The sequence below is a fragment of the Salmo trutta genome, chromosome 3 (assembly GCF_901001165.1).
Source record: "Salmo trutta chromosome 3, fSalTru1.1, whole genome shotgun sequence".
NCBI lineage: Eukaryota > Metazoa > Chordata > Actinopteri > Salmoniformes > Salmonidae > Salmo > Salmo trutta.
The window spans coordinates 64,666,664-64,682,983 of NC_042959.1; the positions used below are offsets into that span (position 1 = coordinate 64,666,664).

Sequence of the window (16,320 nt, forward strand, 5' to 3'; positions counted from 1 at the left end):
CATCACTCCAGTGAACGCATATCCACTGCTTCAGAGTCCAATGGCGGTGGGCTTTACACCACTCCAGGCGACGCTTGGCATTGCACATGGTGATCTTAGGCTTGTGTGCGGTTGTTCGGCCATGGAAAACCATTTTATGATGCTCCCGACAAAGTTATTGTGCCGAGGTTGCTTCCAGAGGCAGTTTGGAACTCGGTAGTGAGTGTTGCAACCGAGGATAGGCGATTTTTACACAGTCCCGTTCTGTGAGCTTGTGTGGCCTACCACCTTGCGGCTGAGCCGTTGTTGCTCCTAGACGTTTCCACTTCACAATAACAGCTCTTAGTTGACTGGGGCAACTATAGCAGGACAGAAATTTGACTAACTGACTTGTTGGAAAAGTGGCATCCTATGACAGTGCCACGTTGAAAGTCACTGAGCTCTTCAGTATGGGCCATTGTACTGCCAATGTTTGTCTATGGAGATTGCATGGTTGTGTGCTCAATTTTTATACACCTGGCAGCAACGGGTGAAGCTGAAATAGTCAAATCCACTAATTTCAAGGGGTGTCCACATACTTTTGGTGTCAGTTTTGTAGCAGTTGCGCCCTTCTCATTTTCTAGCTTTATCAAAGCAGTACTTACTGTAATACTGTTGTCAAAGATTAAATGTGTCCATTGGATTAGCAAGATGATGGCTATTGAAGCCAATGTATAAACTATAGCGGAGGCTGGTGGGAGGAGCTATTGGAGGACGGGCTCATTGTAATGGCTGGAATGGAGAAAATAGCATAGGAACCCTACTCTAATTGGTAGAGACCATCACTGTCAAGATGTGGGAATGACAATGTAGCCTACATGCTTGGCCCAATCATCTTCAATAAACTGAATGTGTATGATTATTAGCAAGTGAGACATGGCGCAATATCAAAACCAGTGCAGGCCATTGATGGCATATGGATTGACACAAATCAGTTATGACAGGATGTTCTACAGCTGTTGAAGTGATCACTGTATAATTCCTTTTAACGTAACGTCTAATGTGCAATTACCAAACATGTCCCCTTTCACATACTTCATTCACAGCAATCATTGTCACTTTTGTCATCCCCAGGCAGTAAGTCGGGCATATACAACCATCATCTGTGCATCACCTTTCCCTTGTTAATCAACTACAAAAATGTTATAAGTGCCTTAAATTTTCCTGGACTCCAGGAAGAGTAGCTAATGGGGATCCATAATAACTACAAAATACAACACAAAATCAAGAACCATGCTCAACTTAACAGTTCAAATAAGTCTTTGGGTGCAGGGTCCAAAAGGCATATAAACTGGAAAAGGAAAACCGGCATTCACCAAAAGTCAAAGTTTTAATGTTCTTTAGCAGCAGCAGTCAAACAAACTGACATCTTTCGATGACACTGATAGCTTTAGTCAACGCAGACTGCAGTGCATGAGAAGGGTTGAGGTCTCCAGAGGAAGAATGAGAGGTTGTGGACATGTGCACATGCTTACAAACAGGAGCTACACGCTGCTTTTAAGACATCACTGGCATCATGGGACCTTTTACTCCCTCTCAGTAGTTCAGGGAGTTTCCACCATCCAGTCTCAATCACTGTTGGAAACAAACCAATTCATAACACAGCTGGGCCGAAAAAAATACTATTTATGTAAATATACAATCTATTACACATAGATGCAATAAAAAAACCTTAGCACAATTTTTTTTATTAATATGTTACCTTGAATATAAAGTCCATTCTTCTCATAGTCTGGTTGGCAAACTGGTCAATGACCCTCTCATACCAGTGAGGATTCTTCTGCAGTGATTTAAGAATTCTCCTTTCTATGGATAGGATTGCCAGATTCCTGAGTCGCTCTTGTCCCATGGTGTTCCTTGTGTAGCTTTTCAGCCTCTTCAGACGAGAGAATCTGCTCTCCACGCCCGCTGACGTTGCCCCTATAGTTGCAACTAGGCACATGAGCCGGTACACCTCAGGCATCACTTCATTCAATCCACACCCCTTGAAATGCAAGATTCTGTCACACAGTTTTCGACTGTTCCCTTGAAGCTCCTCACCACAGTAGAACACTTGCAGCTCATTTTTCAGTTTTTCCATGTTGAAAAAACACCCATAGCTCTGGGACAGGCTTTCCATTGCATTTGCAGGGAATTCACTCCGGAATGATTCAAATTTCTCATCATCTAACAACTCCATGTATCTCCTGCTGTCCAGGCTTTGGAACCTCTGTGCTATTTGTGTCTTGATGTTGTCATGGATTGAATCGTACAGTGATTTGTACGTCTGCATTACATCCTGAGTGCCCTGCCTTCGCTTCCTTCTGTGCATCAACTCTGGATCATCTGTCATGTTCGAAGCCTTCTGATATATAGCACTAAATTCTTCTTCAGATTTGTGCTCCTCTATCTTGAGTATAAGATTCTCAATCCTCCTCTTACAAAATTCTACATCCATGGCATTCTGTTGCACACTGTCAAAAACCACATCTGTGCAAGCAAATATATATTCAAAAGTGAGAAGTAAAAACATAAAATGAAAATCTTCCAGCTGAGTCTTGAACCCATTTGCATTGAAAATCGTGTCATCATCCATGTTAGGATGCTCTGTGATACTTGTGAATGTGTCCAATAAATGCTCAAAGTTTTTTGCCACTGTGTTAACGACTCTGGACGTGAAATTCCAATGTGTTGGTACGTTTTTTGGAAAACTTGCACAAGCGGCCTTTTCTAGCAGCATTCTATTGGTGGACTTACAAAAAAATGTTGCGAAGCCACCCAGTGTGGCAAAGAAAACCTTGGTCTTGGGCATAGACTTCATGCTCTGGCTTAAAACGGAGTTGAGGGAATGTGCATAGCAATGCACAAAGGTGGCGCTCAGAGCTACAGCTCTTACTTTTGCTTGCAGACCATTTAAATCAGAAGCCATTACAGCAGCGCCATCATATGTTTGAGCGACAAGTTTCTCCACAAAGTTAAACTCTGACATCTCCAAATTCACTAGATCAAACACAGACTGTGCATCTCGCCCAGCTGACACATCAAAGTAGCCCAAGAAACGCTCCTGGACACACCCCCGATCATCCACATACCTGACAATGACAGACAACTGCGAATGGTCTGTAGTTTCATCCATTTGCCATGAGAAAAATGGAGCAGCGTCAACTTCGCTTTTAATCTCACTTTTAATTGATGATGCGATAGCAGTTATCAAGTCGTTCTGAATTGTTCTTGACATTCCAGTGAACACAGTTGAAAATTCCATATGCTGAGCAAGTAAAGCATCATACCGTGCGATTACCTCTGCCAATTCCCTGTAGTTGCCTTTGTTAGTGGAACTTTCCATCTCATCGTGCCCCCTAAAAGCCAATTCTTGCATGCCTAAGTATGCAATGCTGTCAATGAGGCGTTTGAGAACATCCCTGTTTCTTCGGACCTTCTCATTGTGTTGCGCAGCTTGAATACGCAGGCCTTCATTGAGTGAATGATTGGCATGATGACTCGGGTGTCCCAAAAGCTTGAGTTTCGCGTAGGAGTTGAGATGCTCCCGGCATTCGTCATGCCGTTTAGCTGAACGGTCAATGTTCTTCAGGTCACTGAACCCCCCTTTAGCCCAAGGCTCAAACGTTCCAAAGAGCAGACAAGGCCAGCAATACAAGCGGCATTATGAAAGACTCCCTGTTAGCCATTGATACTTTTTACACCAGTTGGTATTGAACGCCCTCCTCACTATGTCATCCTTCCTTATGTACTTGAGTTCAGGCAGAGGTCGACCCTCAGTTTTAATTCGCACCCTTTCTGTGGACTCCAAAGAATGAAACGGGGTCTTCAACAAAAAATCCACAATGTTGTCAGAACTCACGACCTGGCAGGTGTGGACAAGTAGCTGCTGTGGTGTGTGGAACATGCAACTGCAGTGGGGGCAGCTGTGTGAGGGGGCGTAGACTAGAGTTTCTGTCTTAACCACTCTGATTTCAGAATCATGCTCAGTCTTAATTTCCGCCGTTCCTTGGCTAATGTAAACAGAATCTGTTTCAGTCTTGGTTTTGATGGTTCCAGAATCCTGGTGTAGTGCTCTAGAATCCAAGTGATAATTTGATCTGATTCCGTTATGTTCCTCACTTGATTCATGCACTTCAAAGTCTGTTTCCTCCTCTTTGATTTGGATGATGTTGAAAGTAAACCCATTACTGCTGAGAGAGTGGGCTTGGCCAATGTCTGAATCTTCTCTACTGGAGTCAACATCATCTGACTGTGTTGCACAATCTGTTTTGATGTGGTCACGATGACTTCTAGTCATCTTGGTTTTATTGCGTTGCTTTTTCCCAGGTTTGATCTTAATCTTGTCGATTGGTTATTGTCTACGTCTTCCTCTTCATTTGCATTCTGTGGAAAAAAATACTTGATTTGAATGAACATCACCCTTGCAGAAACACCAGGTCAGGAATCATCATGACAATCATCCCATCCAACACTACAAAGTAAAACAAACAGGCTGGTACAAGCAAAGGAGAGCATTTGGTTACAACATGCATTTTTACATAGCTTATCAATGGGTGAATAAATAGCTAGCGAGACAGTAGCCCAATATTGGACAAAAGGGGCCTAACGTTACTCCTTAGTCCAAGGACCTTACATCTTGTTTATAAAGCGAATTAGCTATGCAAGCCAAAACAGCCAAATACTCCAAAACGTGAATCGATTCTCAATTGCGGTATGGTCCTAGAAACGTATTTCTTAAACTTAAACTTATTTCTATTTCTTTCAAGAAAATTATTTCTTGCCAATATGAAAGATAAGGTCCTTATGCTTCCAAAACCGTACCACAAGTGATGCGTGTCAAATGTTCAGGCCGAGCATCACTGCTCTTTAAAAGAAACTGCCCCCTAGAGAAGACGCCATAGCCCAATTACTCTTTATGTGTAATGCAGAGCCATATACAGTGCATTCATAAAAGTATTCACACCCCTTTATCTTTTCCACATTTTGTTGTGTTACAGCCTAAATTTTAAATTGAGATTTTGTGTCACTGATCTACACACAATACCCCATAATGTCTAAGTGGAATTTGTTTAAATCTCCTCTGTTCGCAACAAGGCACTTAATACTGCAAAAAATGTGACAAAGAAATATACTTTTTGTCCTGAATAGAAAGTGTTTGGGACAAATCCAACACAACACATTACGGGAGTACCACTCTTCATATTTTCAAGCATGGTGGTGGCTGCATTATGTTATGGGTATGCTTGTCATTGGCAAAGATTAAGGATTTTTGGGGGGATAATAAGAAAATGGAATACAGCTATAAGCACAGGCAAAATCCTAGAGGAGAACCTGGTTCAGACTGCTTTCTAACAGACATTAGGAGACCAATGTATCTTTCAGCAGGACAATAATCTAAAACACAAGGCCTAATCTACACTGGAGTCGCTTACCAAGATGACATTGAATGTTCCGGAGTGGCCTAGTTAGTTTTGAAAACCTATGGCAAGATTTGAAAATGTCTAGTGTAACCGATGTGAAATGGCTAGTTAGTTAGCGGTGGTGCGCGCTAATAGCGTTTCAATCAGTGACGTCACTCGCTCTGAGACTTGAAGTAGGGTTTCCCCTTGCGTTGCAAGGGCCGCGGCTTTTGTGGCGCGATGGGTAGCGATGCTTCGGTGGGCGTCAGTTGGTGATGTGTGCAAGGGTCCCTGGTTCGAGCCCGGGTTGGGGCGAAGAGAGGGACGGAACCTACACTAGCAATGATAAATAATGAACCTTTTTTAAGAATAATGGGCAAATATTGTACAATCCAGGTATGCAAAGCTCTCAGAGGCTTACCCAAAAAGACTCACAGCTGTAATCACCGCCAAAGGTGCTTCTACAAAGTACTGACTCAGGGAAGTGAATACTTATGTAAATTAGATATTTCTGTAGTAAAATTTAAATACATTTACAAAAATTCCTAAAAACACATTTTCACTTTGTCATTATAAGGTATTGCATGTATTGGTGAGTGAGGAAAATAAATATATCTAATACATTTTCAATTTAGGCTGTAACACAATAAAATGTCAAATAAGTCAAGGGGTATGAATACTTTCTGAAGGCACTGTGTATACATATGGCTCAGGTGTAATGTAATGGAACTGAAATGAGAGTCATGGTCAAAGGCTTGCAAGATAGATAGTACAGAGTAAAGCCAACAAAATACTAGGCTGGTGGGGGAAAAAAACAATTCTGGCTTAGCCAAAACACTGGAGAAGTCTGTTTACTTAGACAAACTTAATCGCACAACATTATCATCACAGTACGAGTCATAATACCCATAAAACATAGCAGTCAAACAAGGAAATGGTTCCAATTGTTTTTCCCATAGGGGATTTTAGAAACACTTAAAATAAGGGCTTTTTTTCATGTAGCCTTACCCTGGTGTGACGTTTTGATAACCGTGTGAATCTCTAGGACAAGGTGACTTTTCAATATATTCGCCTAGATTTACCCCTTCCAAAATGAAATGTGTGGTCTTGCATGTCTACTTTGATGCTAATTAGCATTTTTGGATCTGAGTAAATAGAGCTGAATATATTGATAAAAGTAACCTTGTCCAAGAGAGATTTACATGGTTATCAAGACGTCATGCCAGGGTAAACCTACACGAAACACAGCCCTTATTTTAAGTGTTTCTAAAATTCCCATATTTTATGGTGGAAAACCGATTTGAACCATTTCCCCGTTCGACCGCTTGGTTCTATGGGTGTTAGGACACCTTCACTGTTTCTCTCTACTACAACGGTCACATGGACATACCTCTATGAGGCAGTACAGAACAGTATTTTCTCAAATCAAAAGGTTTAACATACAGCAGATTGGAGCATTTGATAACAAAATACATTTTTACGTCATCATTGGGAGGTTAGCTATGTTGCATACCTTTCTGGGTCAGACATGGACTCTCTTCGCCTGGGTAACGTTAGCTAACAATATTAGCTAGATGGTAGATAATGTAAGCTACCTTACTCCTTTTGACGACTAGCTATCTCTCACCAAATACCGATTGTAAAGATATTAACCATGAGAGGAACAAGTGTCTGTTTCTCGTTCAAATACTCACGAATAGAAAATAAAGTTAAGCTACACCGGAAGAATTATGCGTTTCCTTACAGAGGAAGCGAGAGGCTTTACTCTCGTTAAAATCTGTCCGCGAGATAAATGTTTTGTTGTATGGAGGTCTATAAGAGTGTCGAATTAGGTGAGGCTTTTTTTAAATAGAAGTTTCGTAATGTTTAGGTTGTTACAAATGTACGGATATCAGTGGATGCACGTGCCCAACAGGCAGTCTGACTCTCATTGGCTAGAATGGTCCCGCCTATGATCCATAATTGAGGGAGGACATGTATTCCCATTGTTAGAGCAGTCACTTGACTATTTTGTCAACATAATAGACAAGCGTTTCCTTTCCTGCGGTTAATATTTCACGGTACCTGACCAATCAAGCAATGACCCCTGGATTATGTGCAATTTAGAGGCTGTTGATTGGTGTGGATTCTTAAATAAATATTAAATTCTCGCCAAAAGTACCAGTTTTGTATCATCAATTTTTGTAGCTATGCCAGTTCTGACTCCGAGTGGCGCACTGCATCTCTGCGCAAGAGGCATCACTATAGTACCTGGCTCGAATCCAGGCTGCATCACATCCGGCTGTGATTGGGAGTCCCATAGGGCGGAGAACAATTGGCCCAGCGTTATCCGGGTTTGGCCGGAGTAAGCCGTCATTGTAAATAAGAAATTGTTCTTAACTGACTTGCCTAGTTAAATAAAGGTTACAATCAAGAACGAATTGTTGTCTTTGTATTAGCAAGAAGATAGTTATTGTTTGGCTAAAGAACCTGTTGTAAAGAGGATAGAGTATACCCTTTTATTTACTGTCCTGATTCTCAATAGGAAGACAGGTTGACACCCACACTAACAATGTTGCCCCAGGTCTGGGATTTCAGAGACAAATAGCCTAAATTGTTGAATCAATCCTCTTCAATAGCTTGCATATTGTAATATGAAATGTACAACATGCTGTAATATCAAAACCAGCCAGTGCAGGCCAATGATGGTTTACCAATAGAATACTGGGAGATTGAAATGTGATATGGCTCTCTTATTTCCCCTCAAAGAAAAACATACACAAAATACATCAAAACCAGACAACAGGCATGCCATCTCTCACAGACTATAGAGGCCTTTATTGACATGACCATTTATTGGCATTACCACAACAGAGTAGGGCACAAAACCATCTTCTGTACATCACTGTTCCCTTATTAAATAACTACAACAAGAGTAAAAGAGTTGACTGTATATAAATAATCAAATCATTCAGCTACATCTAGGCAGGTGACCAGAGAGGTGGTGGGTGCGAGCAAAAGTACGATGGCAGCGGGGGCAGGAGTATGGTCTCTCACCAGTGTGGGTCCTCATGTGAGTTTTAAGGTGGCCGACCATGCGGAAGCTTTTGTCACACTCCTGGCAGTGATATGGCCGTGAGCCATTGTGGATCCTCATATGTTTGCCCAGATCCCCTGAAGAGGTATAGCAGCCGTGGCAGACAGAGCATTCATACGGCTTCTCTCCAGTGTGGGTGCGTATGTGTTTTGTGAGATCTCCAGACTGAGTGAAGCTTTTACCGCACTCTGTACAGGTGTATGGTTTCTCACCTGTGTGAGTGCGCTGGTGGTTCTTCAGGTGTGCGTGTCGGAAAAATGTCTTGTCACACACTGTGCAATGGAAAGGCCTCTCCCCAGTGTGTGTGCGCTGGTGGGTTTTCAACGCAGCAATGTTTATGAACTTCAGCCCACAAACCCCACAATGGTAGTTCCTTTCATTGCTGTGGATCTTCAGATGCAACTTCAGATAACCTTTATCAGCAAAGTCTTTACCACACACAGTACATTTGAAAGGTCTCTCCCCTGAGTGTGTGCGCAGGTGAAGCTTCAAAGAATCACTGTATGCAAACCGCCTGTCACATTTGGGGCAGGATAAAGGCTTCTCGCCAGAGTGAACGGTCATGTGAACTCGGAGGTGCCACATTCGGGCAAAATCCTTTCCGCAGTCCTGACATTTGAATGGCTTGACCCCCGAGTGTATCATCATGTGTTTGCAATGACTGCTGGCTTCTGAGAAGCTCTTGCCACACTCCTTGCAGACGTAAGGCTTCTCGCCAGTGTGTGTGCGCATGTGAATGCGCAGATTCTGAGGACTAGAGCAGCTTTTGCCACACTCTGAGCATGGCATGCCAATGTTCAGACAGACAGGGACATTCTCAGGCTTAGTGTCCTCAGGCTTGTGACACTGGTGAGGCCCCAGTCCCCAGCAATTCTTGAAGCTCTTTCCACAGTCAGCGCAACTGAGGTATCCATCTGTGAAAGCGACAGACATTTTGTGCCAAACCTTGCAGTGAGTATGCAGTCTGGCTATGTACTGGAAGCTGCGGGCACAATAGGGGCAGGGGTGGAGTTTTCTCAGAGAGGGAGAGGGGTGGGCCTGACGGGTGTGGACGTGTAGTTGCCGTGGGGTATGGAACATGCAGCTACAGTGGGGACAGCTGTGTGTGGGGGCATACACGGTTTTACTCGTTGAGACGTGGCCTTTGAACAAAGCCAGGTACTGCTTCTGGTGTTTGGTCTTCATGTGGTTCTCCAGGAAGTAACAGTCAGTGAAAGAGATGGTGCAGTGTGGACAAGGAAAGAACTGAGGAGAAGAGACTGAGGGAGAGGGAGGGACAGAGCAGTGGAAAGAAGGTAGAAAGAGGGAGAAGAGAAAGATGGGACAGAACATAGTTGTGTTTTCCTACATTTCCTCATTCAACAAAACACTTGAGTAAATATCTCTGCTAAATATTAATTTCAAAGTTTGCTAAATTAATGTTCAAGTGATGTTCAAGTAATCCCATCATCCATTTCAAATGCAGTGTTGTGGGTGGACTGGATATATGAACTTTGCCTTACCTCCATCAGGCTCTTCTGGGTTTTCCTCCTTCACCAAACACACTTTAGTGTCTCGCAGAAGAGTCTTAACCACCACCTTATGGATTAGAAAGATGAAGAAACCACAATATGCATGAACCAAAAGTCTAAATACTATTGTCTAGTTACCAACTGTCACATGTTGGGAAAGACCACTAACTCTTCTTACATTAGACAATCTTGTTAGCATCACCATAGGACTCCTTGATATCTGGCTACACCCGGTCATTGGATTGGATGTATTATGATGTTTGATGTGCTTCTTCTGGAAGGAAGGAATAGAACGGTTTTGTTCTTCTCCCATTCCCTGCTGTTCAAAGTCTGTTGGTTCCTCTTTGATTTGGATGGAGCTGTTACAAACCCCTTTAGTAATGTAGGGTGATTGGCTAATGTCTGGTTCTTCTCTATTGTAGTCAACATCATCTGACTGTGTTCCACACTCTGTTTTGATTAGGTCTCGATGGTGTTTAGTCCTCTTGGTTTTGTTGTGTTGCTTTTTCCCAGGTTTGCTCTTCATCTTGTTGACTGGAGTGCTTCTTCATTTGACCTCTGTGGGGAAAAGAGCAGGTTTTATTGAGCATCACCCTTAGAGAGCTATACCAAGCAGTGATCATATTAATAAACCATGCAACACTAAGTCACAGGAAGGTCAAAAAGATCATCAAGGACAACAACCACCCGAGCCACTGCATGTTCACCCCGCTATCATCCAGAATGCAAGGTCAGTACAGGTGCATCAAAGCTGGGGCCGAGACTGAAAAACAGCTTCTATCTCAAGGCCATCAGACTGTTAAACAGCCATCACTAGCACAGAGAGGCTGCCATATACAGACTTTAAATCATTGGTCACTTTAATAAATGGAACACTAGTCACTTTAATAATGCTACTTTAACAATGTTCCCATATCTTGCATTACTCATCTCGTGTATATACTGTATTCTATACCATCTATTGCATCTTAGCCTATGCCGCTCTGACATTGCTCATCCATATATTTATACATTCTTATTCCATTCATTTACTTAAATGTGTGTGTATTAGGTTTTTGTTGTGGAATTGTTAAGATATTTATTACTTGTTAGATATTGCTGCACTGTCAGAACTAGAAGAACAAGCATTTCGCTACACTCGTAATAACATTTGCTAACCATGTGTATGTGACCAATAAAATTTGATTTGAACAATCAGCGGGTTAATTTTAAAACTACAAGTCTATATGAACAATCAATGTAAATGTATACGTTTCTAACAGTCAACCTACAGGTAATAATAGGCCTATAGACGTGTTGGTTGTTTTGCAACAAAACCGACGCCTGCACAACTAAGGCAAAACAGACGGGGTTGTCTTAAATTGCTGACAACATGTAAACTATATTTCGTTTCCAATGTTTATTGAAAACGTAAATACATTTGCACAATGAGAACCTGTCTCTCAAATACATCGTTACATTTCTTGGTGAGCTAGCTAGCGAATTTGAGCCATATTAGCATAGATGACGTGGCAACAGTAAAAACACCTCAAAACACGACATGGTATCAAGAACAAGATAAAACTATATGAAACGAGCCATTAACGATTCCCCACACGGCAGCTTCTTGTCATTGTTGTTAGCTATTTGGCTATACAGAATCACAACACATGGAGTTATGCCACATTGAAGCATGCGCATCCTTTCGTGACGTTGTCAGCTAACCCTCAATATGACATTAGCGTTCATGTTGCTACCAACCCCCTCCCTCAGACATAGCATAGCTCGTTATAGGATTATATTACAGGCAGCAAACTCTACTTACTGTTGCAGCCAACTAGCTACTGCTTTGAGCTGCTAGTAGCCTAGTGTTTGTAAATGAGAACAACACAGCGAAGGCCAATTACTTTGTATCTTGTAAATGCTCAACGACAGAATGGCACACAGCTTCGCTTTCCTTTGTTGACGCCATAAAAGGCTGCACTTCCTGGTCTATGTCCGCAACGTTCCACCACATGAAGAACAAGGTCGTCACTAGTTACCACAGCCACAAAGTCATAAACCCCGCATTTTTTGTTGTTTTTAAATATCATACCTCATTTAGCAGACACTCCTATACAGTAGTGAATGCATACATATTTGTACTGTTCCCCCGTGGGAATCGAATGCACAACTCTGACGTTACAAGCACCATGCTCTACCAACTGAGCCACGGAACCTATTCTACAATAAAAAAATAAATAAATGTGGTTTTAAACCTTAACCACAGTGCTAACCTTATGTCTAAACCAATTTTGACTTTGTGGCTTTGGTAACTAGTGGAAACCATAGAACAAGGAACCAGATGTTTCATCGGATGTGTACATCTGAAGCATCCGTTTGGAATTTCCACTTCACACCAAATTTGGTGTGAAGAAGCCCAGCGGTCTAGCCTAACCACTGAGATATAATAAGAATGAGCCTGATGACTTGCACAAAATTATTCCGCTGCTCTGTCGTTCGCTATGTACTTTAGACTAAGACTCCCATAATTAAAGTCGTTTGTGGTGAAGAGGGGCACGAGTATCAAAGTCAACAACATATTTTCAAACCACCGCTTTACCCAGGGAGAAAGACGGCCCCCTCTCATTGAAGCATAGACAGCATTAATTGATAGCGTTGACGTCATCCACCTATTCCTATGGAAAACTCCCGATGGCCATATTGGCACAGACAAAATAATCAGCAAGATATTTCAACAGGATGCATAAGTGTGAAGCATCCGGTTAGCGTTTCCACTCACTACCAAAAATGGTGATGAGAGAACACTAGAATCTGTTACAAACAGTGTGGACTAAGCTTTGTAGATTTTATCCTTTGCCAAAGTTTTAATTTTTTTTGTTGTTTAGAAGGAGTGGAAGGGTGAATTGGGTTAAAGACATGTTCAATCTCTATCCCAGTCTGCTGTCCCCACTTGCTTCAAAATGACCACCATTGTTCCTGCACCCAAGGTAACTGAACTAAATGACTATCTCCCATAGCACTCACTTCTTTGTCATGGAAGTGTCATGGAAGTGCCTAGTTAATGATCATATCACCTCTACCTTACCTGTCACCCTAGACCCACTTCAATGTGCTTACCACCCCAATAGATCCACAGAGGATGCAATTGCCATCACACTGCCATATTCCATCTGGACAAGAAGAATAACTACGTCAGAATGCTGTTCATTGTCTATAGCTCAGCCTTCAACAGCATAGTACTGTCAAAACTCATCATTAAGCTCGGGGCCCTGGGTCTGAACCCCGCCCTTTGCAACTGGGTCCAGGACTTCAAGATAGGCTGCCCCCAGGTGGTGAAGGAAGGAAACAACACTTCCACTTCTCTGATCCTCAACACAGGGACCCCACAAGGGTGAATGCTCAGCCCCCTCCTGTACTCGCTGTTCACTCATGACTGCGTGGCTACGCACGCCTACAACTCAATCATCAAGTTTGCATACGATACAACAGCAGTATGCCTGATTGCCAACAATGATGAGACAGCCGACAGGGAGAAGGTGAGGGCCCCGGCGGAGTGGTGCTAGGAAAATAACCATTCCCTCATTGTCAACAAAACGAAGAAGCTGATCGTGTACTTCAGGAAACAGCAGAGGGAGCACACTCCAATCCACATCGACGGGACAGCAGTGGAGAAGGTGGAAAGCTCCAAGTTCCCCCGGCGTACACATCACTAACAATCTGAAATGGTCCACCCACACAGACAGTGTGATGAAGAAGGGGCAACAGCGCCTCTTCAAACTCAGGAGGCTGAAGAAATTCAGCTTGGCCCCTAAGACCAATAGAAACTTTTACAGATGCACAATTGAGAGCATCCTGTCGGGCTGTATCACCGCCTGTACGGCAACTGCACCACCCTAAACCGCAGGGCTCTCCAGAGGGTGGTACGGTCTGCCCAACGCATCACCGGGGCACACTGCCTGCCCTCCATGACACCTACAGCACCCGATAACACAGGAAGGCCAAAAATATCAAAGGACATCAACCACCCGAGCCACGGCCTGTTCACCCCACTATCATCCAGAGGGCGAGGTCAGTACAGGCGCATCAAAGCTGGGACCAAAAGATAGAAGCTATTTTTCAATCTCAAGACTTTTATTTTAAGGGATGGATCAGCTTTAATATTGCAGATAGATTGTTGCTTCCATCAATGTAATTGTCTGCACCATATATTTTGGGGGTAAATATATATATCCATATACAGTTGAAGTTGGAAGTTTACATATACCTTAGCCAAATACATTTAAACTCAGTTTTTCACAATTCCTGAAATGTAATCCTAGTAAAAATTCCCTGTCTTAGGTCAGTTAGGATCACCACTTTATTTTAAGAATGTAAAATGTCAGAATAATAGTAGAGATAATGATTATTTCAGCTTTTATTTCTTTCATCACATTCCCAGGGGGTCAGAAGTTTACATACACTCAATTAGTATTTGGCAGCATTGCCTTTAAATTGTTTAACTTGGGTCAAACGTTTTGGGTAGCCTTCCAAAAGCTTCCCACAATAAGTTGGGTGAATTTTGGCCCATTCCTCCTGACAGAGCTGGTGTAACTGAGTCAGGTTTGTAGGCATCCTTGCTGACACACGCTTTTTCAGTTCTGCCCACAAATTTTCTATGGGATTGAGGTCAGGGCTTTGTGATGGCCAACTCCAATACCTTGACTTTTTTATCCTTAAGCCATTTTGCCACAACTTTGGAAGTATGCTTGGGAAGACCCATTTGCGACCAAGATTTAACTTCCTGACTGATGTCTTGAGATTTTGCTTCAATATATCCACATAATTTTCCTGCCTCATGATGCCATCTATTTTGTGAAGTGCACCAGTCCCTCCTGCAGCAAAGCACCCCCACAACATGATGCTGCCACCCCCGTGTTTCACGGTTGGGATGGTGTTCTTCGGCTTGCAAGCTTCCCCCTTTTCCTCCAAACATAACGATGGTCATTATGGCCAAACAGTTCTATTTTTATTTAATCAGACCAGAGGACATTTCTCCAAAAAGTACGATCTTTGTCCCCATGTGCAGTTGCAAACCGTAGTCTGGCTTTTTTTAATGGCGGTTTTGGAGCAGTGGCTTCTTCCTTGCTGAGCGGCCTTTCAGGTTATGTCGATATAGGACTCGTTTTACTGTGGATATAGATACTTTTGTACCTGTTTTCTCCAGCATCTTCACAAGGTCCTTTGCTGTTGTTCGGCGATTGATTTGCACTTTTCGTACGAAAGTACGTTCATCTCTAGGAGACAGAACGCGTCTCCTTCCTGAGCAGTATGACGGCTGCGTGGTCCCATGGTGTTTATACTTGCGTACTATTGTTTTAACAGATGAACGTGGTACCTTTCAGGTGTTTGGAAATTGCTCCCAAGGATGACCCAGACTTGTGGAGGTATACAATTTTTCTCTGACGTCTTGGCTGATTTCTTTTGATTTTCCCATGATGTCAAACAAAGAAGCACTGAGTTTGAAGGTAGGCCTTGAAATACATCTACAGGTACACCTCCAATTGACTCAAATTATTGTCAATTAGCCTATAAGAAGCTTCTAAAGCCATGACATCATTTTCTGGAATTTTCCAAGCTGGTTAAAGCCACAGTCAACTTAGTGTTTGTAAACTTCTGACCCACTGGAATTGTGAAACAGTGAATTATAAGTGAAATAATCTGTCTGTAAACAATTGTTGGAAAAATTACTTGTGTCATGCACAAAGTAGATGTCCTAACCGACTTGCCAAAACTATAGGTTGTTAATAATACATTTGTGGAGTGGTTGAAAAATGAGTTTTAATGACTCCAACCTAAGTGTATGTAAACTCTGACTTCAACTCTATTTTATGTCGGAAACAGTCAGTTATAAATTCTTCTGTCCTAGTTATAAACAAGTTATCATCTAGTAGGATTTTAATTACATTTCCAATATCCTCGCCCACGTGGAAATTCTGTAAGTGTAGTATATATGCCAATTATGTGATGATCCGACTGCATTCTGTCCCCATCAACACTTTTTAAACTTTTGGTGCCAGTAGAGAATGACATAAGAAAGTAATCTAGACAACTAGCTTGATTAAGCCTCCGCCATGTATATCTCACTAGGTCAGGGTATTTAAGCCTCCGTATATACACTAATTCCAACATATCCATGACATTCATAATTTCCTTAAGTGCCTGAGGGTGATAGTTTTTAGTGTGATTTCCTTTACGGTCCATAGAGGTATTTAAAACCTTATTAAAATCCCCCACCATAACAATAGAGTCTAGTGTTGCTTGTAGAGTTGATAAATTCTTATATATATTTTCAAAGAAGCTTGGATCATCATTA

The 16,320-nt window shown here is 42.3% G+C and overlaps 1 protein-coding gene across 4 annotated transcripts; it reads right to left on the bottom strand.

The window, feature by feature from the left end:
• Positions 1-975: 975 nt before the first annotated feature.
• LOC115183597 (gastrula zinc finger protein XlCGF57.1) lies at positions 976-11,974 on the bottom strand. 4 transcript variants are annotated; one of them, XM_029744747.1, is made up of 5 exons: positions 11,791-11,974; positions 10,165-10,544; positions 9,978-10,053; positions 1,721-4,383; positions 976-1,593 (listed from the first exon to the last, which is right to left on the bottom strand). In XM_029744747.1, exons 4-5 carry the CDS (start codon positions 3,374-3,376, stop codon positions 1,591-1,593), a joined length of 1,659 nt encoding a protein of 552 aa, XP_029600607.1. In that variant the 5' UTR covers positions 3,377-4,383; positions 9,978-10,053; positions 10,165-10,544; positions 11,791-11,974; the 3' UTR covers positions 976-1,590. The 4 variants fall into 4 exon arrangements, with proteins under 4 accessions (XP_029600607.1, XP_029600608.1, XP_029600605.1 ...); XM_029744745.1 differs by lacking the exons at positions 976-1,593; positions 1,721-4,383 and adding an exon at positions 8,188-9,734 and having other exon boundaries at positions 11,873-11,974; XM_029744744.1 differs by lacking the exons at positions 976-1,593; positions 1,721-4,383 and adding an exon at positions 8,188-9,734.
• Positions 11,975-16,320: the final 4,346 nt, after the last annotated feature.